The 22,699-nt window shown below is 50.3% G+C and overlaps 3 protein-coding genes across 3 annotated transcripts; 2 read left to right on the forward strand and 1 right to left on the reverse strand.

Annotated features, from left to right (window-relative positions):
• Positions 1-215: 215 nt before the first annotated feature.
• PNRC2 (proline rich nuclear receptor coactivator 2) lies at positions 216-4,140 on the reverse strand. The gene is made up of 3 exons (XM_027740188.2): positions 4,014-4,140; positions 2,885-3,089; positions 216-2,457 (listed from the first exon to the last, which is right to left on the reverse strand). Exon 3 carries the CDS (start codon positions 2,437-2,439, stop codon positions 2,035-2,037), a length of 405 nt encoding a protein of 134 aa, XP_027595989.1. The 5' UTR covers positions 2,440-2,457; positions 2,885-3,089; positions 4,014-4,140; the 3' UTR covers positions 216-2,034.
• A 4,590-nt stretch (positions 4,141-8,730) lies between these two features.
• CNR2 (cannabinoid receptor 2) lies at positions 8,731-15,974 on the forward strand. The gene is made up of 2 exons (XM_027740169.2): positions 8,731-10,654; positions 14,639-15,974. The coding sequence occupies exon 2, from the start codon at positions 14,706-14,708 to the stop codon at positions 15,753-15,755; it is 1,050 nt and encodes a 349-aa protein (XP_027595970.1). The 5' UTR covers positions 8,731-10,654; positions 14,639-14,705; the 3' UTR covers positions 15,756-15,974.
• A 1,419-nt stretch (positions 15,975-17,393) lies between these two features.
• FUCA1 (alpha-L-fucosidase 1) lies at positions 17,394-22,601 on the forward strand. The gene is made up of 8 exons (XM_027740167.2): positions 17,394-17,752; positions 18,616-18,750; positions 18,972-19,109; positions 19,687-19,792; positions 20,165-20,365; positions 20,887-21,077; positions 21,658-21,757; positions 22,360-22,601. Exons 1-8 carry the CDS (start codon positions 17,403-17,405, stop codon positions 22,501-22,503), a joined length of 1,365 nt encoding a protein of 454 aa, XP_027595968.1. The 5' UTR covers positions 17,394-17,402; the 3' UTR covers positions 22,504-22,601.
• Positions 22,602-22,699: the final 98 nt, after the last annotated feature.

Genomic DNA, 22,699 nt, shown 5'->3' on the forward strand with positions numbered 1-22,699 from the left:
TGACTTAATTAATTAGTCTGTGGGAGATGGAGCCCCAGTGTCGCCAGGTTCTGGTTCTGTGAGGAATGTTAATTAGTGTTAATTTTCAAGCCCTATGTTCCCAAACCTCTGGAAGGGCATGAAGGAAAAGGCTGCAGTTAAACCTTCTCTGTGAAGGGAGCTGCCAAAATGATGTCATCCCACTTTCCCATTTCCATCTGAAAACAAATAGATGCTTTTAGGGGGTAAAAAAAAAAAGTTTATTTAAATTTTTTTGTTTCCAATTTGTACAAACACCATTGACAATTTGAAATGAAGAACAGATAATTAACTGGGATACAGCTCAGACTCTGGTGATGGTCCAGGTCACAACACAGGTTTAGAGACTGCCAATTCCATCTGATTGGGAGCAATAATTTGTAAACATTCAGCTGCCACTGTGTTTGGAATGTACAGAAAGACACCTCAGAACATTTCACAATCTGCAAAAGTCCCTTTCAAATTAAAGCACTTTTTTTGGTAATTCCTGTATTTTGAAAGAACCCTGGATGATCCTGTTCTCACAGTTCAGCTGTTCCTGCTGCAGGATCAGCTGGAATGTGACAGCACAGGAGCTGTTGCTGAAGGATTTGAGCAAATACTGGGAGAAACTGATGTCTTGCAGAGCATTGATGCATTTCCAAAACACAAAATGGTTACAATCCTTCGGTTTTATCAAGCACCCAAACCCAGGCATTTGCATTTCTTAACGAACGCTTGATTTGGAACACATCAGTGTTTTTTCATCACTGAACACACACCTCTCTTCCACATTCTCAACAGGAGGAGCTGAAACTTCATCAGCTCTATTTTTTTTTTTTTGAAGTTTTTTTTATTTTATTTAAAAAATCTAAATAAGCCTCTTTTGCACTGATTTAACCTTAAAAAATGAGCTCACAACGAAGTACAACGTGCATATTCACTGCATGTGAAGTGCAAGGGCACAGCCACAAATGTCTTTTTTTTTTTTTTTTTTTAAACAAAATAACATTTTTTTTAAACTAGGCCACGTACTCAACATGGTCATCTTACATTCAGCAGTTTTGTACTAAAAATACTTCTGTGCAGGAAAGCCCAGCATAAATTTACATATGCTACAATGTTTTACATGTATTTACATGGCTCTGTCTTCCCTGTGAAAACACTGAATACCTGCCCCAAACTACTGTTAATTATTAGAAGGGAACCAATTTAAGACCAGTCTAAGGAACTACCTCACCTTTTATCATTATAAAAACTGATAGAAAAATGTGGTTTAGAACTCCTCAGTGCAGTGGGCATCCAAGGGATTTTCGGGGAGTTTTTTGGCAGTCACCTGGCAATGCAAAGTCTTTAGTTGGCACTCTGACTCGTGGAGATTCCCGGGAAGCACTGCTGGAGCTGGAGAGAGGCATTACGGATCTGCCTGGACTTCTTCCATCCCTTCAGGACGTTCTAGATTAGAGTCACGGGCTTGAAATGCTCATCCCCCACTCCAGGAGTGCCACCAAAGCTCACAGGTACAGGTAAGAGAATCGTCTGTGCTTCACCTTGTGCCCAGGGGGAGGTTTCTGCTCAGCAAATCCACAGAATGTTTGTTTAGCACAATTTTACACCAGTCTGAAAAGCAGCAAATAACCTGACTAAAGCTTTCAGTGCAGTTTTTTTTTTCCAGTTCATGCTGCATTAAGTTAGGTAAGAGCTGGTTTTCTAACGATTCAAATCACAATTTTCCAATTCTGGGAGACAGTCCCATTTACTCTTACAATAAATACAATAAACGGTGACTGTTCAGGATTTGATTTGATTAATTTTAGAGAAAAATACCTATTTCACAGTGACGTGAACACAGCACTGAACTTTTGAGGTAAAACATGAGGGGAATGTAAACTTCCACCCCTCTTCCAAGTGACTAACTACATGCAGCAAGAACACCTGGCTCCGCACACCCGTGCAGCTGGAGTTAGGAATAACAATGCTCAGATTTGAAACCCTGTCAATTTAAATCACTTCTGAAAAATAAGGAAAAGTTACATCTCAAGCCTGGACTTTTAGTAATGTTTTCAGCTGAAATGTCATAATTTCTTTGTCAGAAGGTTTAAAAGAAACAGGTACCCAGTGGCTCGGAGGCTTAGGAAGAACACTTGGGGAGGGTGGCTCGCTGAACTTGGCTCCAGCATAGTTCTGGTTGCTCTGGGGGGTGAACAACAGGTTGTGATTGTTGGGATTGCTGGGGAAGGGAACGTTGCTCTTGCCCCCTTTCTGCATGGCCTGCCATGCACCAGGGGATGAGCTGCCTCCACGTCCTCTTTCCTTCTTCATGTAGGTCTTCATCTGCGAGTTCTGCTCTTTGTTCTTCTGCCTGTTTTTAAGTTGTTGATGGTTCTTGGTGGTATTTCTAGACTGGGGAACTGGAATGTTGTATCTTTCTCCACCACCCATCTTCAACTTAAATGTCACCTGTAAAAACAGGGAGAAAAGTCGGGTGAGTTTTCATCACTCTTTCTTTTAAGCAGAAGATATTTCAGAGAATGTTTAGATTCTAAGCAAGGGGACACAAATCAGTCTAACCAAAACTTGTATCAATTCTGAGTAGTGGTTTTTACTTCTTTACTGGGTACCACTTGAGTAATAAAAGGTGTTACTATTGAGTGCTGGAGAATTTAAACCAAGCTTGTTACACCTAAAGATAGGGCAAAGTTTGCACTGATACAGCCACTCCCTCCAGGCTTCCTGGTAAGTGCAAGAATTACTCTGATAAACCCAAAGTGAACTGAAAATCACCTCCAAACAGACTGTAATTGAACTGCCAGACACCATCACATGGTGCTTGGCACCTTTCTGCTGACATTCCTGCAGTAATTTCCCCTCTCCCACCCCCATTTACCTCTCAGTTGTCTTCTCAGATTCCACACCCTCCAACTCTTGCCCCCTTTCTTGCTTCCAAGCCTGAAAGAACAGGTGCTGCCTTGTGCTGGACTCCTTCCTTTGGCTGGGAATAGAAGTTTTCATGGGCTGATGTGCTGTCTTCAGCCAGGGAGCCGAGCCCAACATCGGATTCTCGGCACAGAAGCTCCAAGGGAGAAGTCCCGCTGCAGAAAAGAGAAGGACATTTGACGTCAGAGTAAGGAAACAATTGTTTCGATTTGGGAGGGGGAAGCAGCAAATTCACAGTCAGCTGTGTCTCTTGCTAAAAATGACAACATGCTACAAACAACCCCCCATCCAAAAACACAAGGCAGTATTTGTCTTACTCTCCTTATACAAACTTTAGCATCATACTTCGCATTTCACCAGTAACAGCCTTTTTATTATGCTCTCTCACTCTCTGTGTCTTAAAAAGCATTTCAATAGGCAATGAAGAACCTCATCTTTTTTTTTTTTTTTTTTAATATGGAAAAAGCAAAATACTTTGGGATTAACTTTAGGGAAAGCTCAACGGATCACTTGAGCACAAAGAAACCCCTCCCTGTAAACTGCCCCTGGAGAACGCACCCACCTAACTGGGACCAGTATAGGAACTGCCCCAAATTGTCCCAACACTTCCCGTGACACCCCCTGCAGTCCCCAAGCATCACAGAGCTCCATTTCTCATCTGTCAGCTGTTTTTTTCCACCTTCGTTAGCCAAGTAATTCCTTATTAACTCTTACACTAACTTCCTGTTTTCCATGGCTTGTACTCTCCTGTAATCTCTAAGATTTTAATCTCGAGTCACTCCAATCTGTTCACCTCCTGTAAATCTCCGAACTCATCAGCCCCCAGCCCATCCCTCCCTCAACTCTAGAGGAGCCGCCCATCTCCATTTCTTTCGCCTTGTTTGGACTCAAACCAAGGGAATATAACCAGTCTCAGCCCAGCTGCTGCTGCTCCCACGAACCGGCGCTTCTTCGCCTCGGAACTTTCTCCTCTCCCCGAGCCCCGCGGGGAGCCGGGACCCCCCGTCTCCACCGCCCCACAACGGAGCACAACATGGCGGCGGCCGCGCCCGGCCCTTCCCGCACCGCTCCGCCCTTACCGACTTCAGTCCGCTCCGTTCGCCCGCAAGCAGAGACAACACACACGGGTCACTCGGAACCGACCCCTTGCTGCTCCGCCGTCAATCTCCAACCCCCCCACCCTCAAAGCTCCCTCCACCCTGCGCTGCCCCTCTCGCTCCTTCACAAAATGGCGGCCGCGTCCTGCGCGGTTTAACACCTTCACCCTCCTCCCCCCTCACTGCTCCCCACGCCTTCAGCCAATAGGAGCGCGCCGCTCTCTCGCTCCGCCAATGGGCGCTAAGCTCCGCCTGTTGCTAGGCGGGGCCGTGGCAGAGCGGCCGCGGCGTGCGGGCGGGCGGGGCCGCCATTTGAATCCCCTCACGAAGGGCAGCGCGGGACCGGCTATGGGGCTTTGTCCCGCCGGGCTCGACCCCTCCACCGGGTACCGCCCGAGGGTCCCCGGGCTCCCCTCCACAGCCCCCGGGTTCCACTCCACAGCCCCGGGACACACTGCCAGCAACCCCCTCCGCTCAGCCCCGCTCGGGAATTAGCACAACAAAAGGTGGTGGGACGCCCGCGCCAGCTGCCGCTTGGGGCTTCAATGATGTAAAATAATTCACGCACACACAAACAAAAAGGAAAAACGCACAAAACCACACACACAACCCGCGGCTGTGCGAGGGGATTCAGCGAACAAAGAGTAAAATCCGGCCCCTCAGAGATCCCGCAGCTCTCTGGTGTCAGAGGGTTCACTGAGCCAATTCCACACACCTGCGCTTAGTTAAACTATTTAATGTTTAAATTTAAAGTATTAAAAATAGCGCAGAGGGATTTTTTTATTTCGTGTCAAAATAGAGGGAAAAGCTTCCGCGGGTTTAAACTGCTGCTGTGGGAAAGCAAAGCCCCTGGCAGCGGCTGCAGTTCATGTTTATATTCACATCCTCTTACTTAACCTCAAAGTATAATTTTACACCAAAACCCACAAGATTTGGCCTTTACAATTATAGGGTGAATGAAAATTAAATATATGTTAAAAATTTGCAGGTTTAAGAGTGCTCTCTGCCCACTGCTGAGGGGCCAGTTGAGCACTGTACACCACATTAAGGGCCAAAAAAAAGGAATTTCCAAAGAAAATGGAAAAGAACTAACTCAGTTCCAACACCACTAGATCAAAGCAGTACTTAAACCCAACACATGAACATTCAGATTTTTTTATTTTGAGGTACAGACAGACCCCTTGGGTTCCTTGAGTTACCCTGCATTTTTAGCTACAGAATGGAAAAAAACTACTCTTTCCTCTTTTATCCCTAAAACATCTAAACCAAAAGTGTTTCCTTACTGACCAGCACCTGGTGTTACGGGGCTGTGACCCACCCCAGGGTCTTCAGGCACTACCAGGATAACGTAAAGAAGTTTGTATTTGTTATGCAGTTATTAAAAAACCCCATCAGATGTTTAAATACATGAGATGTGTTGACATACCCAAGCCCCGACCTTTGTTCATATTCTTTATCGTATGTTTGCACAAACCAAGCTGAAATTACTTTGTTTTCCTCCCTTTGCTTTGGATTTTTTGGCATAATGTTATGGCTGAGATCCTTGTAGCAGCTTTCATTTTAGATAGAAGACAACAATATCTGTTGCAACCAAACCCTTAAGCCTTGAAATTCCACTGATTATCTCAAGCAACTCTCCTATAATGCACATCAGCAGATTTTTGCTTTGGTTCTATCTTTAGTTTATTTCTGCTGAAACAACCTCATCTCAGTTTTCAAGTCAGGACATGTCACTGGGATTAAGAAACAGTATTTTACAGGCTGCAAACGTGCTCCCTTGTCCGGGGAGCAGAACATCCGTGTGCTTTTCAATCCAGATCAAGGATGACACAAGGTCTGGCAGTTTTTCCTCACTATCTTTGAGAATTCAAAAAACATCTCGTCTTTCAGAACTAGTTTCGGGGTCAGGCTGACACATTTAGCCTGACAGGAGCAGGAAATGTCAAGGATAAACCAGTGCTGTACTTGTGCAGGGACTGTTCTGCTGAAACACACTGGGAACCCGGTGACTGCAGTAAATCGTGTTGTTCAGAGTTCAAAAATACACAAAGGGGTATTTTTTAAATCAAAAGGACGGGCAGTCCAGAATATCCCAAACACCACAATGCCCAAATTGCAAAGTTACCCATTTTTTACACTTCAGCTGTTGAAGCCTTGGGCTGGTTTTCAGTCTTGCAATGGAAGAAAAGGAGATATTCCCAGAGCCATGGTAACCTTGGCAGGGACAGAAACTCTCAAATTCCTGTGTCCTGAAGACACAGCACAGACTGAATCCAGGGTTCAGTCCCCCTTATCATCAAAACTGAGATTCCTTCAAGAGAAGCTACTTCGCTCCTTCAAACAACTATTTTTAACCCCTCTATTTTTTTCCAAAGGCCTCAACATAAGACTTCTTGCTCCAAAGCTTGTGGCACTACATTCCCCTCAGGTACTCACAGGTAGTCTGAGGTATTTTAGCTGCCTCCAGGACCGTGTTGTGCCCACCCTTCATACCCACACAGCCCTCCAGCTGCCACAGACCAAGCTCCAGAGCCAGGGCAGTGCTTCCAAAGCCGACTGTGCTGTGCCACGTGGGGACACGCACTCAGTGACCTCAGCTCCACTACATCCTCTCACAACATGTACGTGGTTTTTCTATTGTGCAAGTGTCTGCTCTGTCAGGATTATTCTGCTTCCTCATGTAATCCAAGGCTTGCTGCAACGAATACAGACTTTCTTCATGTTCCCAGGGAGCCAGTTTCTGCATTACCCAAATCCTCCTCATCTCCCCACCATATTTTTGCTGCTGCAGCGACAACAATTCAAGGTTTTCCCTGGACACTGCTATTTTTCACTCAGCATCTCTGTTCCCTCTCACAGCAAATGTTAATCCAGCCCAGGGAAGCAGCTCCATGTGTGCTGGCACTGCCACAACCAGCACTTTGAACCGAAGTTCCAGTGAAGACAAAGTCCCTGTAGCTTCATTAGCCCCAAACTGAGCCGCTTTCAGCTGTGGCTGGGATGGGTCTCACCACGCTGGAGCATCTACACATTCATGTGTTTATGGAATGCCAAAACTCCCGCTGGAGGGTTTCAGTGGAATTACCCGTGGTGGATCCTGCAGGAAGTCAGCAGCACGGATGAATCATTTGTTAAGTTAACAGTGAACCGTTGCCCCAGTGCTGTTTTACAGTGACAAGTTTCCGGTACTACGTGACTTTTAGTAAGCCCAAGATGTTTACTTTCTGCAGCTCTCAGAGCCCCATGACACACTTGAAACTAGGCAGACATTTCCATCTGAGTCAAACATTAAGCAGGGTATCAATCTATCCTCGTGTGAGAAATGTGTTGAGTTTGTATTTTCTTGAAAATCTGCACTAGAGTATTGAGTATACAGTCATGTTTAGAATATCCTTTATTCTGTCTGGCAGAGGACTCCTTTTCCTCTGTCAAATAAAGCTCAGGAAATCCACAGCAACGATCTGCAGGAACTGGGTGGATATTTGAATCTCTGCAGAGTAAATAGAGAAGAGGAACAAGAACCCAAACAATGCAATAAAATTACATACTTTAATTGTTTAAAGCTCCTCATAAGAACATTAAATAAAACAAAAGCAGGAGACTTAATGATATTTTCTATGTAACCTGTACATATGAATTAAGTCAGTGTCCACCAGTACCTGAGGTACATCAGCTCCAGAACATGACTTCTGAACTCCATAAATAAAAGCACCTCCAGGCACAACTCCCAAGTCACACCCTGTGTGTTTTCTGTTTCAACAGCTCCCCATTCAAACTCCACCAGCCCTGAGTCACAGAACCCTGCAGGACCCTTCAACCCGTTCAAATCAATACGCCTGGTTCACACCCTATTAGCAGGGAAAACATTGCCACCCTCAACCTCCTCCCTGCAGGGCAGCACAGGAGTTTCTGCGGCAGGAACAGCTCTCCTGGGGCACAGGAAGACCCCTTGGACAGGCCCTGTTTGCTCTCAGGAGCTGTGCTAGACAAGAGAATAAGTCTGGGGTTATTTTTTCTGAGCATTTCCTCTAAGAGTGCAATATAAAGTCACTCACCTGGCTCTGAGTCACAGCTTATCAAGGTGAGCAGTGCCTCCACTCCCTGCCCTGTCTGGGCCACCCAGTTTTCAAATTCAGCTTCAGCAAACACAACAGTCAGAGAAATACAAGCAAGTCCTCCCACAAGGCACAGACACCCTTCCTGCCAGGGCTGGTGTCTGAGTGTCCCATCACATGAGCTGTGTCCCAACACAGCCCCGGGGTGTTCCCTCTGCTCTGCAGACAGAGACACCACCACTGAGCAACACCAAGCTCACAGTCCCTTTTCCCCAGTGCCTGCACAGCATTTCCTTGACCCTTTCCCCCAACACGCTGCAGGACCAGAGCTGGCAGCTCGCCAGACACAGCCCCAGCCCCTCCTGCACCCCAGTAAGATGGGCACCCAACAGCCAGACACCTCTGCAGCCAGAGCTACTACCTGTGCAAGGGCCACAAGGAAGGCATCCCTTCCCAGGGCTGTCTGCCCACTTGCCAGTTCTGCTCAGCCTTGGGAGGATCCAGTTCAGCTCCTGGCACCAAGGCCAGGAGTGCAAAGTGCTGCCAAGACTGCCCCAAAGAGCTCAGCAAACCCCTGCACCACTGTCTGTGTGACAGCTCAGTCACACCTGAATATAATTCTGGCTTAAATGCCATAAAATCAGGTACACTGAATTCAGGTAACGTCACCCAGCTGAGCCAGAGGCCACTGAAAGCCAATCTGGCAGGACAATTTTTGCCATAAATGAGACTCAAAATAGAAACTTTTAACTATGCTGCCACAATAATGTTTCTTTCCTGTAACACAGACTCCTGTGTCACAACAGTTCTGCCTGCAGACAGAGGAAACTTGGGTCCATATTTCACAGAATCCTGCTGGATGTGAAGGTGTGTCAGAGCAGGGAACAGTTTGAGGCTGAGAGCTGCTTTTTGTACTCAGGAATAGTATAAAGCATCTTCCTGTTTCTCACCTATTCTTTACAGTCTCGTAGCTGTTCCTGCAAAGGAAAATTTGTCAGTTCGTGGGAACTGAAATGGAAGCCCTTATTTTTTGAGACCGAGCTGATAACCCACCTCTTCTGCTCCGCTTACACAGCAGCACGAGAGGCCTTTCACTGTTAGTGTGGTTTCCACACACGAGATCCAGAGAGGGGCTTCCAAACCCGCCCAGCTCTGAGCAGCATCTAAAGGGTCATGCAGGTCCTTGCAGTGTCCAAGCGCCCTGGTGAGCTGGGAATCCCCTTTTCCCGGCCAGGGGCCGAGGGGAAGCGCTGGGTTCCCAATTCTGCCTCTTTTCTCAAGCCTTCACAAGCCGATGCCCCGCGAGTGCTGCAGGTTTCCCTGGAGAGGGCAGCCGAGCATCGCTGACCGCCGGAGCTCCGGCTGCCGGGAACCCCCCTGGGCCACAGAAAACGGCAGAGGGGAAAGAGGCAAAGCAGGATCCGGAGAGCAAGAGGTGTAACTGCTGTTCAAAACCATCCCAGAATGGGGGAACTGGGATCCAAGCAGGAGGGAAGGTTGAGCTCCCACTTGGAGAAGGCGGGTTGCTGGTGCTGGGATGGGGCTGTGGGATGGCTCCGTAGGGTGGCAGAGCAGGGTAAGGTGCATCCAGGGGCCAAGGATCACGTCTTTGCTTCACACCCAGCACTGCGTGCGCTCCCCACTGCAGCTTGGATGGTCTGTACACAACCATATGTGGCCAATTCCTCTGGGATTTGGGGCAAACTTGCCTCTACCCACCAACACAGCGACACTGTCCCTGCTGTCACCCAGCAGCTGTCCCTGCTTTCCAGCAGCACCAGCACAACCTGCCCACACCCAGCTCCAGGCAGCTGCTGCCCAGCCAAGGGGGGGAAGTGGTTATGGGAGGAAGGATGGCTGAGAGCAGGTAGAGCAGTGACTGCAGGCTCTGCAGCCCTGGGTCTGTCCTCACCACAGGATTGTATCACTGAAGACCTTCCCTTCCTCTTGCAAGAGAGAAAATCACCTCATTCCTCTGGCATTAGCTGAGCGTGTGCACAAAGCAGAGCCTTCCTCACTTTGGGGGGCACAGAGGGGTGAGGTTTGTGCTGTTAATGGGGCTGAAAGACAGTAGATTTCTGAGCTTGCCCTTAAACCTGCCCTGAAACAGCCAGGTATATGCAGACTTTTCCATGTCTGCCTCCTAGGCCTTTTCCTCTCCCTCCTCTTCCCCTTCCCCAGAGAAATCAGAAGAGCCCCTTGACTGTCCCTTGCCTCAAACGCTGCAGGTACATGGAAGAATCAGATGGAGTGAGAGAATTATTTCAGCAAGCCAGGAGCGCTCGAGCGGTTGTGAGATGTGGCAGTAGCAGGCAGAAGAACACAACACCCAAGAGGGGAAGTGGGGAAGGAAAGAAAACCCGCCACACATTCACAGAAAGAGCAAGAAAGCGGAGGGAGGACTCTCACTGATGGTTTTCCAGCCCGGGGGGAATAAACCAGAGTGGTACAAGAAAGCCAGTTGAAAGCAGAAGTGCGTGAGAGGAGAGGGAAGCAGCCGCCGCTCGCAGCTGCACGGGCTGCCCTGGGAGCCAGAGGGATGGGAAGCCCCCGAGCAGCCGCGGGGAGGTGAGTGGTTTGCCTTTGCTGCCCCACAGCATCCGGCAGGGTCCTTTTTCTCACATCATCCCCCAGAGCCCACGCACGGGGCGGGCTGGGGAGGCTCCACTGCACAGGGAGGTTCCTGGTGCTGCTCGGGATGAACTGCGGCGTGTGGCAAAGGGGGGGAAATTGGGTTTTAGGACGAATTCTTTCTTAAGGAGAGGATGAAAGGTAAGTGCTTAATAGCAGGCTGTGGGGTAAGTCTTTACAGCGGATTTTTGGAAATATTAACGTTGGATCAGTTCATCAGGAACTATGGGGATGGGACAACCTGGAATGGCTTCATGCTGACAGGATTAGACAGGATATTGGGAAGAAATCCTTCCCTGTGAGGGTGGAGAGGCCCTGGCACAGATTGCCCAGAGAAGCTGTGGCTGCCCCATCCCTGGAAGTGTCCAAGGCCAGGTTGGATAGGGCTTGGAGCAACCTGGGCTAGTGGAAGGTGTCCCTGCCCATGGCAGGGGGTGGGACTGGATGAGCTTTAAGGTCCCTTCCAACCCAGCCATTCCATGATTCTGTGTGTCACAGGTATTTCCAAAAGTCTCACAGGGAGGAGTGTGATGCTGAGCTCAGTGTTTACTCTGATTCTGTGTGTGGTGGTTTTGGTGGAGTGAGGGCAGCTCCATTTTGCCCTGTTTTGTACCCAAACTGGCCCTCACAGCTGCTCTGCACCCACCCCATCCTGGGCTTCAAACACTGTCCCCCCCAGGCAGTCACACGTGGGCAGAGCTGGACTCTGGAAAGAAATGAAGCAAATAATCTTCAGGGTGACATTTGTGCCAGACAGGTCCTACAGCAGGGAGGGAATTCCACTCCCCAGTATTTGATGTGGTCAGAGGGACAGGCTGGGATGAACAGCTATTTCCAAAATAATGGAAAAACTTCTGCAACTAGAACAGGAACTCACAGATAAACCAAAATATTTGTAAAGCAGAAAGTATTTTGCTTTTTCAGCAAGTGAAATATCCAAGCATTTATGACAATTTTTGCATAAATCATATCAGGTGATCATTTAAGACATTTTATTTTATCATAACGATACATCTCTCAGAAATTCTGAACATGAAATATTCAAGACTTTCAGAGTGCTGCAGGCACAATGCACGGGCTGATTGCAGCAGGAAAACTTAATTTTACATTATCTAAGCAACTGGTATGTAACTTATTAATCACCAGGATGCTGTGATGGCTCTGTAAATGCAGGAGTGGAAGCAGGAATCGTGCTGCTGCGTGAGAAGTGTTGCAAATCTGACAGCTGGAATCAATCCCAGCAATGTACTGAGAAGGAAAAGGACTTTTCCATTTGTAAATTTAATTTCCCCCAAAGCCAGTGGAGTTATTAGGCTGGAGTGAGTGGGCTCACAGCAGATCTAATGGAGGGGGAGGTTTCTCTGCTGCTCTGGGCAGAGTTTGCAGTCACTGGGGCTGTATCAGGAATATGTTGCATTCCCAAATGTCATTCCCGGATTCTGTTCCTAATAACTGGGCTCCTCATTTATTCGGGGTGTTGTTTCCTGGGGCTCTGCTGTTGGTGCTGGCACTGTCTGGGGGGGTTCTCCGTTGCAAGGGTGCTTTGTTTTGGCAAAATATTCCCCCCCCGGGAGATCCTGCTGGCAGGAGACACTGTGCCAGACAGAGTTATTCCTGTGCAGAAGCCCAGGGAATCCACACTTGGCTCCTTCCAGGGCACCAGTCCCTCTGTGCCACAGCTCCTGGAGCGAAAGGAGGGCGAGAAGCCACTTTGCTCTTTGTTGCTGAGCTGAGCTGTCAGCTGGGACTCCCTGGGCTCCTTGGGCTGGTTGCGGGGCTGGAATTCCCAGGGAGGTGGAGATGCTGCTCCTGGAAAGGGGTTTTCCACCCTGGATGTGGGATTTGCCCTGTGGAGGATGCTGCAGATCAGCTCTCCCCCAGATAGGGGCTGGAGTGTTTCCCAGGAGCTGAGCTGTGCAGGAGGCAGGGGGCATGAACAAACAAATCCAGGAGCTCATCTGGTGAGAGGGAAATGTCCCCTGGGCATGAAAAAGCAGCTTTATGTCAAAAAAAAGGCAAACAAAAAAGGGGGACAGGCAGTGCAGGAGTTTTTTACCATTATAACCAAATTCTCTCCCCAAGCAATGTAATGTCAGGGATGGCATCTTGCTGCCTTCAGTCTCTTGCCCAGTGTTCAGCAGTTTCCAAGCTTCTAAGTAAGTTAGTTGGATATTGCACAACTTCAGATTAGAGGATTTATGATGGCCCTGGGAATGCTGGCTGCAGGTAAGGGATGCCAAGATGATGCTGGAGTCTGCTTAATTAAAGGATGTCTTGGTCTGGATGCTGGAGTTTGGCTGGGGAGGTTTGGATACTCGAGGCAGTTGTTACCCTGGTGGTCCCTGGTGAGCCCTGTGATATGAAAAGTCCATCTGTCTGCTAAAATCCACCTCTCTCTGGAGGGAGGGATGTTGTCAGGTTTAATAACAGCAGTTGGTAACTCCCTCTGCCCGTGTCGTGTTCCTGTGAAGAGCTGCAGGAAACGAGAGCTCTGAGATGTGAGTGCAACATCCCCAGTCCTGTTACCCCATGCCAGGGCCTGATGTAAGAGGAGAGAGACTTGCTGCAACGCTGAGCCCACATGTCAGCCAAAGTCCAGGACTCCTCCAGCCTGACATGCCAAGAAATCCAGTTCAGGATAGACCTGCTCTGCCTGTAACACGCACCAAACGTCCTGGAGCCGCCAATATTCCAGCTCCACAGGCAGCAGGAGTGAAGTGTGGGGCTCAGGCTCTTCTCCAAGACCTCCTGGGCAGCATGTCAAGTACTGAGAAGCTCGAGAGTATTTTGCAACTGCTGCAAACAACAGAACCGGGGATGAGTGTCAGGGAAATCAGTGGGGAAGGAAGTCACGGGGTCAGGTATAAAATACGTGTCAGATGTTGTAGATGGAGGTTTGTTGGTCAGTGCTGGCTGTTGTCACCTCTACAAACAGCTGCTGCCTTTGCTGGATTTCCCAAAACAGGCAGAGAAACCACAGGTGGTGGATTACAGGTGGCTGGAGCCCCCAGCCCAGCAGCCCAGCCCCTGCCCTGCTCCCCAGGGAGCTGTGGCTGTCACAGTCCCGGCTGTGCCTCACGTGTTTGGCACATTTCCCCTTTCAAAAAAGAGCTGAGGGGAAGGAGAGATAGTGACTTGTTTGTTCTGGGGAAAAGGTAATGCTGTCAGGTCAGTGCTCTCCTCCAGCAGTGGGAACTCATGGTCCCGTTGCCTGGATAAAGGATCCTGGACACTCAAAGCCAGGCAGATGCTTTCTAGATGCTTTTTTTCCTGTTCTGTGGGATTTTCCAGCAGATGCTTGGCACTTGGAACATAGCATCTTGCTGTAAATCAGGCAGGTTTAGTGTATCCCAGAGCTGCCTCTTCACCTGCTCTCTGTAGCCTTTGTTCCCTGTAACCTGGGGCAGCACAACTGAGCCCTCAGTGGAAGTGCACTTGGTTTAAACACCAGTGTAACCCACAACAAGGATGGGAGAAGACAACTGAAGGACAAGCCCCTCAGTGTGACGAAGATGAAGGGGGTTAAATGCATTGAGCTGCAGAAGTGGAGAGAAAAACCCAACTCTGCTGCCACAGGGTGCCCTGAGCAGTGAATCCTGGAGGACTGGTAAGAACTGGCCCAGGATCTGTGCAATTCCCAGTGTTGCTGCTTCCCTCTTGTGGTGAGGAACCGGCCTGGGAATGGACGTGGTGCAGACGTGGTACCCGTGGGCTGCGACAGATGGGGCTCAGCTACATCACCAGACAAAGCCTGGATCTCTGCTGGGAAAGGGTGGAAGCTGGCTCCAGCATTTGGGCTGTGGACCTGAAAATAGGTCCCCATGGGCTATTTTCCTTTTGCTTGCTTCCCTCTAAAGGGGGGGAATGTGTCTGGGTTGAATTTACTGCCTGTCGTGTAAGTCCTCTTCCTCTCTTTTTCAGAGCATCTGAGGAAGAGCAGAAGGAAGCAGGAAGGCTCTCTGTGAGCTCCTAGATCCAGTTAACAACCATGGATATTTGTAAGATACCTGAAAACGCCTCCAAGTGCAGTGGGAGCACCATGGAGTGTTTCATGGTGCTCAGCACACAGGCACAGAAGATAAGCATTGCCACCCTGTGCTGCCTCTTTGGGACACTGTGTGTTTTCGAGAACTCCTTGGTGCTCTACTTGATCTTCTCTTCCCCCAGGACCAGGAAAAAGCCTTCCTACATCTTCATCAGCAGCCTGGCCCTCGCTGACATCCTGGCCAGCATCATCTTTGTCTGCAGCTTTGTGAACTTCCACGTGTTCAACGGAACTGGTTTCTCCAAGGAGGCGTTCCTGCTGCAGCTGGGAGGGGTGAACACCTCCTTCTCCGCCTCCCTCAGCAGCCTGCTGCTCACAGCCCTGGACCGCTACGTCTCCATCAGCCGGCCCTCCGAGTACAAGCTCCTGATGACGAGGAGAAGAGCCTGGATAGCCCTGGGAGCGCTCTGGGCCACCTGCGCCGCCGTGGCTTCCCTGCCCCTCCTGGGCTGGAACTGCTGCACGCTGGACTCCTCCTGCTCCGAGCTGTTCCCCTTCGTGGACGACAACTACCTGTCGGGCTGGGTGTGCCTCACCCTGCTCCTGCTGGGCTGCATCGTCTACGCCTACGCCCACGTGCTGTGGAGGGCCCGCCAGCACGTGGCCTACATGGAGCAGCACCAGGCACAGGCTGGGAAGCAGAACACCCGCATGAGGATGGACGTGAGGCTGGCCAAGACCCTGGTCATGGTGCTGGCTGTCCTCGTGCTCTGCTGGTCCCCCGTCCTCGTGCTCATGATCTACAGCGTCTTCTCCAGGCTGAGCGACCGCCTGCGCAAGGTGTTCGCCTTCTGCAGCACCCTCTGCCTGCTCAACTCCATGGTGAACCCCATCATTTACGCCCTGCGGAGCAAGGAGCTGAATTCCTCCCTGAGGAGGGTGTTTTCTCACTTCAGGAGGCAGCTGAAGGCCCCTGAGGAGAGCCCCGAGGCTGAGAGCACCCACAGGTCCTCCGTGGTAGAGACCGTCTGCGAGGACGCGCACGTGACGTAGGGAGGCGTCCGTGGGAGACCCGGGAACTCAGGCTGGCAGAAACAGTCTGGATCACCTTCCTGTTTCTTTTCTCTTCTGATGGAGGACCTGGGAGATGAGGATCAGCTGCCTGCCATGGAGACAGCTCCTGCTGATCTTGTCCTTCAGTGCTGGGACATGAAGCGCACGGACTTTGCCCTCAGGCACATGGTGGGATTGTTGGGGTGTCCTGTACAGGAGCTGGACTTGATGATCCTTGTTGGTCCCTTCCAACCCAGAATATTCTGTGATTCTGTGATTCTACCACCTCCTGCCAGGGGAGGTTCAGGTTGGACATCAGGAGGAATTTCTTCACTGGAAGGGTTAAACAATGGAAGGGGCTGCCCATCCCTGTGGCACTCAGTGCTCTGGGCTGGGTGACAAGGTGGGGATTGGTCAAAGATTGGACTCAGTGATCTTGGAAGTCTTTTCCCATCTAAATAATTCCGTGATTCTATAACTTACACAGGCAGCCAGTCCCCAGGCTGCAGAGTTACCAGTGCCAGCCACGAGACAGTAGATAAAACCACATCCCAGAACAGCAGATCCTAATATTTTATGACAATTCCCCCTGCCTGTCCACCAATAACCCCCAATGTGTTTTTATCACATTCAATAGTGTCTTCCTTACACTCCTTAACACAGAGGTAACATCAAGTAAAACCCTCCACAGACTTTCAAGTTCTCCAGAAATCCCCAGGGATCACATAATCTCTCTAAACCCCTTCACTGGGTACAGGCAGAGCTGTGCCAGCACCATCAGCAGAGTGCTGAGAGCACATGAGGCAGAGGTGCATCTATTTATACCAGACTCTGGGGGTCGTGTATGTGCAGCACAGTGACAAAAAAAGTCCTCATGTCCTGGCAAAGGTGAACAACAGAGACAACACAAAGTCATGATGAGCTCCCACTGGCAGAAAATGCCTGGCTGGATCCCACAGGAGCAGGATGGCAGCAGCAGGAGGTACCTTGGCTCTTCCTAGGAAAGGTGCAGATGGTTCCTCTGGACTTGCAGACAGTCTTGGCCAATTGTGTCTCACAGCATTTGGGACCATGTTGATTTTAGCATCCAATCATGAAAAACTAGAACGTTCTCACTGTGGTTTATGGACTCAGCCATAGCTGGGGCAGACAGGACCCTGCAGGTACCACGTTTCCTCCAGCAAATTCCAGGAGAGCTGACCTAACCACGCAGTGTTTGGTGGATGTTACATATTAAACATTACAGCCACTTCTCATGTTTTATTTCTGTTTCTTCCCTGGTGCATAAACACCTCCAGTTGACAAGGCCGTTCACTCAGATTTAACACAGGCAGGTTTAGCTAGTTAGAATAAACGAGAGAAGTGCTCCGTGACACTGGCAAAACGTAGGGAACGTGGGAAGCTACAGGCGGCCTGGCAAGACAGGAGCAAGGGACACGGGGCCAACCAAGGGGGACGCGGTTGCAGCACCAAGGCTGCCAGAGCTCAAGGAGCACTTGGCGTGACCCTCGGGGATGTTCCTGCGCGGGGCTAAGGGTTGGATCGGGCACCCCCGCGGGGATGTCGCGGACCGCAGCCTCGAACCCGCGGCCCCGCGGTCCCGCCGTTGCCCCGGTCCCCACGGCGTCGGCCGTGACGTCACGGGCCATGGCGGCGGGCGCGGTGCTGTGCGTGGCGGCCGCGCTCGGGCCGTGCCTGGCGGCCCCGCCGTCACAGTACCGCCCGGACTGGGGCAGCCTGGACGCGCGCCCGCTGCCGGCCTGGTTCGACCGCGCCAAGGTCGGCGTGTTCGTGCACTGGGGGGTGTTCTCGGTGCCCGCCTGGGGCTCCGAGTGGTTCTGGTGGCACTGGCAGGGCCAGCACAATGCCGCCTACGAGCGCTTCGTGCGGACCCGGTTCCCGCCCGGCACCTCTTACGCCGAGTTCGCCCCCCATTTTACCGCCTACGACTTCCAGCCCCGGCAGTGGGCAGAGCTCTTCTGGAGGGCAGGGGCCAGGTCGGCGGCTGGGGCTGGCTGGGGTGGAGTCCCTGAGGGGCTGGGGAGGGTCTGGGGGTCCCTTAGGGGACAGGGGGTCTCTGAGGGAATGAGTGCCGTGGCCAGGAGTTACTGAGGGGATAGGGGCTGGATCTGGGGGTCCCTGAGGGGATGGAGGAGTTCCTGAGGGGATGGAGGAGTCCTTGAGGGAATGGGTGCCTGACCATGGGTTTCTGAGGGGCTGGGGAGGGTCTGAGGGTCCCTGAGGGGAAGGTGGGTCCCTGAGGGGATGGGTGGTGGATCTGGAGGTCCCTGAGAGAACAGGGGGTCCCTGAGGGAACAGGATGGGGTCTGAGGGTCCCTGAGGGGATGGGGAGGGTCTGGGGGTCTCTGAGGTGATGAGGGGGTCTCTGAGGGAATAAGTACCATGGCCAGGAGTCCCTGAGGGGATGGGAGGGTCTGGGCATCCCTGGGGGTATAGAGGAGCCATTTCTGGGAATGTCTGAGGGTTGGAGGTCTGTGGTGACCGAGCGGAGAGGAGACCCATGTCTGGGGGTCCCTGACTCCCTGGAGAGGCCCAGAGAGGATGGGGACACTGTGCCTGGGGTCCCCAAGAGGCTGCAGGGGTCCCTGAGGGGATGAGTCAATGCCCAGAGTGCTGAGGAGATGACTGGTCTTGCTGCTTCCTAAGTCTCGATTGTTCATTCTTCTCCGGCATTAAAATCCAGTTAAAACCTCTTTTATTCTTGTAGTTGCTTCTAAATTTGAAGGGTAGTGGCAGAGGGCTCCTCGCAGTGTGGTTATCCAGTCCCTGGCTGTTTTAGTGACTGTGGAATATCTCAGCTGTCCCCTTGCCATCCTGATCAAAACCTTTTTCCCCTCAGGTACGTGGTCCTGACCACAAAGCACCATGAAGGCTTCACCAACTGGGGGTCGCCCAGGTCCTGGAACTGGAATTCTGTGGATGTAGGGCCCCACCGAGACCTCGTAGGAGAGCTGGGAGAAGCCCTCAGGGAGAGGTATGGCACTGCCAAACTGCTGTTCTGTCAGCTGAATCAGTTGTTTGTTTTTTTTTTTTTTTTCATAATATTGCAGTGAATCCTCCTGGCTGTGCTGACAAACAGCAGAAAATGATGAGTTTAGTGTGAAAAACCTAGTGCTTGCAAATAATGAAATAATAATGCCAGCAGTTCTTAATCCCCACTGGAGCCTAACTCTTCCCTCCGTTTCTGTCCTTCAGGAACCTACGCTATGGGCTCTATCACTCCCTCATGGAGTGGTTTAACCCACTCTATCTTGCTGACAAAAAAAATGACTTCAAGACCCAGAACTTCGTTATAAAGAAGATGATGCCAGAACTTTATGATCTCGTGTTAAAGTAAGAGCTACAGCCAGTTCAGAACCGTGAGCACTTCCTGGTTCCAGAGAAGAGAGTGTTAATTTTTGCCAAGGCAAATCTCATTACTAACCATTAGAAAATGGGTTCACATTTGTCCTGTGAACAGTCTAATCTGTAGAATAAGGTAGGGACAAGTTTTTCATGGAAAAACAGTTCCCTTTAATCCTGCCTTTGTGCAGGGTGGCTGGAAGTGGGGCAACCTGCCTGGTATTTGTAGAGTAGAAGAGTGATTTCACTGTGGATTTACATCCTTGCCTTGCTTCCCCTTTCTGACAAAAATACGAGGCTTGGGCACATGGACAGAAAGGCTGTTGTCCCAGCTCAAGAATGTGCCTCAGAATTGCCTTTGAGATGCCAAATTCTGTTTTTTTGGAAGAACTGCATCCTCTCTTGAGCTGTGCAACAACCTCCCTTAGAGCTTTGTGTGAAGCAGAAAGTGAAGCAAAACCTCCTGGTGACACAGGCAGTGGGAAGGGGAAGTAAAATTATGTCAGATACAGGAAACACTGTGGCAGGAGAAAATGAGCCATTTTGAGATAACATTTATCTCTCTTAGGTACAAACCAGACTTGATTTGGTCGGATGGAGACTGGGAAGCTCCAGATTCGTACTGGAATTCCACCTCTTTCCTTGCCTGGCTCTATAACGACAGTCCCGTCAAGGTACCAGTGTCTGCTGTCCCTCCTTGTGTGGGTGTGGGAGGTCTGGCAGCAGAGAGATGTGTGATAACACCAAAAACCCACCTGGCAGATGCCAAATGTGTTTTATTCTTCCACAAAAACCAAGAAGGCCCCACAGTGCTCCTGTGAGAAGCTCCACTGTCCTTTGCAGCGCTGCCTGAGAGAACAGGGAGGGGCTCTCTCAGAGGCAGACTCAGCCTTCTCAGGAGGATTCTCTCTTTCAATACCCGGGGAATTTTAATTTTAGGTGTTTACCTCCTCACTTGGACGCCTTTGCTGGCTTAGGGGGGTGATTGCAGATGGAACAATCCAAGACAAAACGTTCTCTGCCCTGAGCTGAGTGTGTTCCCTCAGGACACCGTCGTCGTTAACGACCGGTGGTGTAACCGCTGCTCGTGCCGGCACGGAGGGTTCTACAACTGTGCTGACAAATACAAGCCAGGCACTCTGCCAGATCACAAGTGGGAGATGTGCTCCTCCATTGACAAGCTGTCCTGGGGCTACCGGAGCAACATGAGCATCGCTGAGGTCATGGATGAAGCAAGTATCATTGAGGTGAGGAAGCTGAAATCATAACAGGTATGGGGGAAAAACTGAGAACTAGAGGTTTCCTTCATCCCCCTACTTGCCAAAGGAGTTGTCGTGTGTTCCATACACTCAGGCTGGAGTTAAGGAGCAGTTGATGAGTGCCATCATTCATATTTAGATACAGTGATGTTCTAAATAAGACCTGGTCTATAATGGGAAAATAATATATTTCATGGGAAATATTGACACATTTTCAGATATGCTAGATATTTTTATTCCAACTTGTAACATTATTTCATGATCTGAAGGCAATCATACTTTAATCAAACCAATTTCCAGAGCTGATTATGCTTTTAACAGACTGGGCTGTGTAAATACTGCCCTTCATTTAATCTACTGAGCCATTAGCTCAAGTGTCATAGATGATTTAATTGCTGTGAGAAAGAAGCAGCATGGGGCAGGAGAAAAGAAACACCAAAACAAAAGGTGTTTCTGTGTCCTCAGAGGTGAAGATGATGCAGCTTGTTACCTTGGTTTATCTGCCACAGGAGCTGGTGCAGACTGTGAGCTTGGGAGGCAACTACCTTCTCAACGTGGGACCTACCAAAGAAGGGGTGATTGTCCCCATCTTCCAAGAAAGACTCCTGGCCCTTGGGAGGTGGCTGGACATCAATGGGGAGGCAATTTATGAATCCCGGCCTTGGAGAGTGCAGATGGAGAACAGCACAGACACAGTCTGGTAAGGATTCTGCTGCTCAGCACCATCTGGGCTGGGACTTCCACAGCTGACATTTATTTCTTATTTGTTCTTAAATTTGGCACACTCTGAACCGTTGCCATCAGGTGCAGATGGTGTTTAGGTAATATCCTACAGTTGGAACATTCAGTTACTGCCCCAGGCTGTTACCTAAGGAATATCTTGCTTGAAAGAAGAGAATACAAATTAGGACGTCACCCATCTTGCTTGGATTGTTAAAAAACAACCCTTCTTTTCAAAAAAAGTCAGGACTGCTTTAGGTAGTGGTTCTGGCCAGAAATCTCTGCAAACTGGAGTTGTTTTTGTTTCCTCAAGTGTGTTCAGTGTGGAAATGCAGAGCAGTGGTGGGGATGACGCTGAGCCCAGGACACGTTCACAGATGACATTTGCACACATGGACTTTGTTTGGGTTTCATCAGCCAGCGCTGGTGGTGGGTCCAAAGTGACAGGGTTTGGAATGAGGGGAAAGTAGGTGACCCCTGTGTGGTGACAGGTGAGCTGGTGTTCTCGTGCCTGGTGCTGCCATGGGGCTCCTGACCCTGCTGGACTCACTGTCCCACAGGTACACCTCCAAGGGACAGGTCGTCTATGCCATCTTCCTGCTCTGGCCTCGGGACAGCGTTTTGAAGCTCTGCTCGCCCATTCCGTGCCCAGCCACACAAGTAAGGAACCTGAAAAACAGATAACACACACTGAGAGCATATTTTGGGTGTTTATAGGCTGGGAAGGGCCAATCTGGCTTCATTTGGGAACTGGGGAGAGCAGGAGAGTTGTGTGCTCTGGCCTCCCTCCAGATCCTTGCAGCATCCCGGGCTATTCCTTGGTTCACTGAACATGGAACATTGGACAGGAGTTGCCAGGACAGGCTCATAGCTGCCATGGAATAGGCAGATTCTTCTCCCCTGGAATCTTCCGGTCCTGCTGATGCAGGGAGGGGAAGTAAATACATATCCAGCCTCACCCAGGGCAGGGATGGCTGTTCCTGCACCTCAGACCGTGCTCAGGGGCACTGACCTGCTCATGGCAAGTGTCACCCTGACGCAAATGCTCCAGTGCCCTTTGCTCTAAACAAACAGAGGCGAAGCCTCAGTAACAAACAAACCCACAAACAACCAACAAACACCAAATGTTTGGCCTCAAAACATCCCGAGTGTCACCTCCTGTGCCCTGTGAATGGCGGGTGGGGATGAGTGGGAGATGCTCTGGGGTGTGCAAAGGGGGCCTGTGTGAGCTCCAGCTGATTGTCCCCTGCCCTCCTCTGCAGGTGACCATGCTGGGATATGCGGGGACTCTGAAGTGGCAGGAAGAAACCCCAGGGAAAGGGCTGCTCATCACCCTGCCCTACATGCTCCCATCTCCTCTCCCCCCTCAGTCTGGCTGGGCCGTGAAGCTCGAGGGTGTGTTGTGACAGCTGTGGGATGGGCACAGCATCTCCCAGTGCCTTTCTTTTTGACTGAATCCAAGAGGATTTTTCATTTATTGTTGAATAAATAATACTTCACTTAAGAGAAGGTCTCCTCTAATCCCTTCTGCCTTGTATTCCTTTGGTGTTGATTGGAACAGTTGTGATCACCTCTTTCATCACAAATAAATGCAACAGAAGC

Source organism: Pipra filicauda, unplaced genomic scaffold (genome assembly GCF_003945595.2).
Source record: "Pipra filicauda isolate LSUMZ 115617 unplaced genomic scaffold, ASM394559v2 scaffold219_size1829416_pilon, whole genome shotgun sequence".
In the NCBI taxonomy this organism is placed as follows: Eukaryota; Metazoa; Chordata; class Aves; order Passeriformes; family Pipridae; genus Pipra; species Pipra filicauda.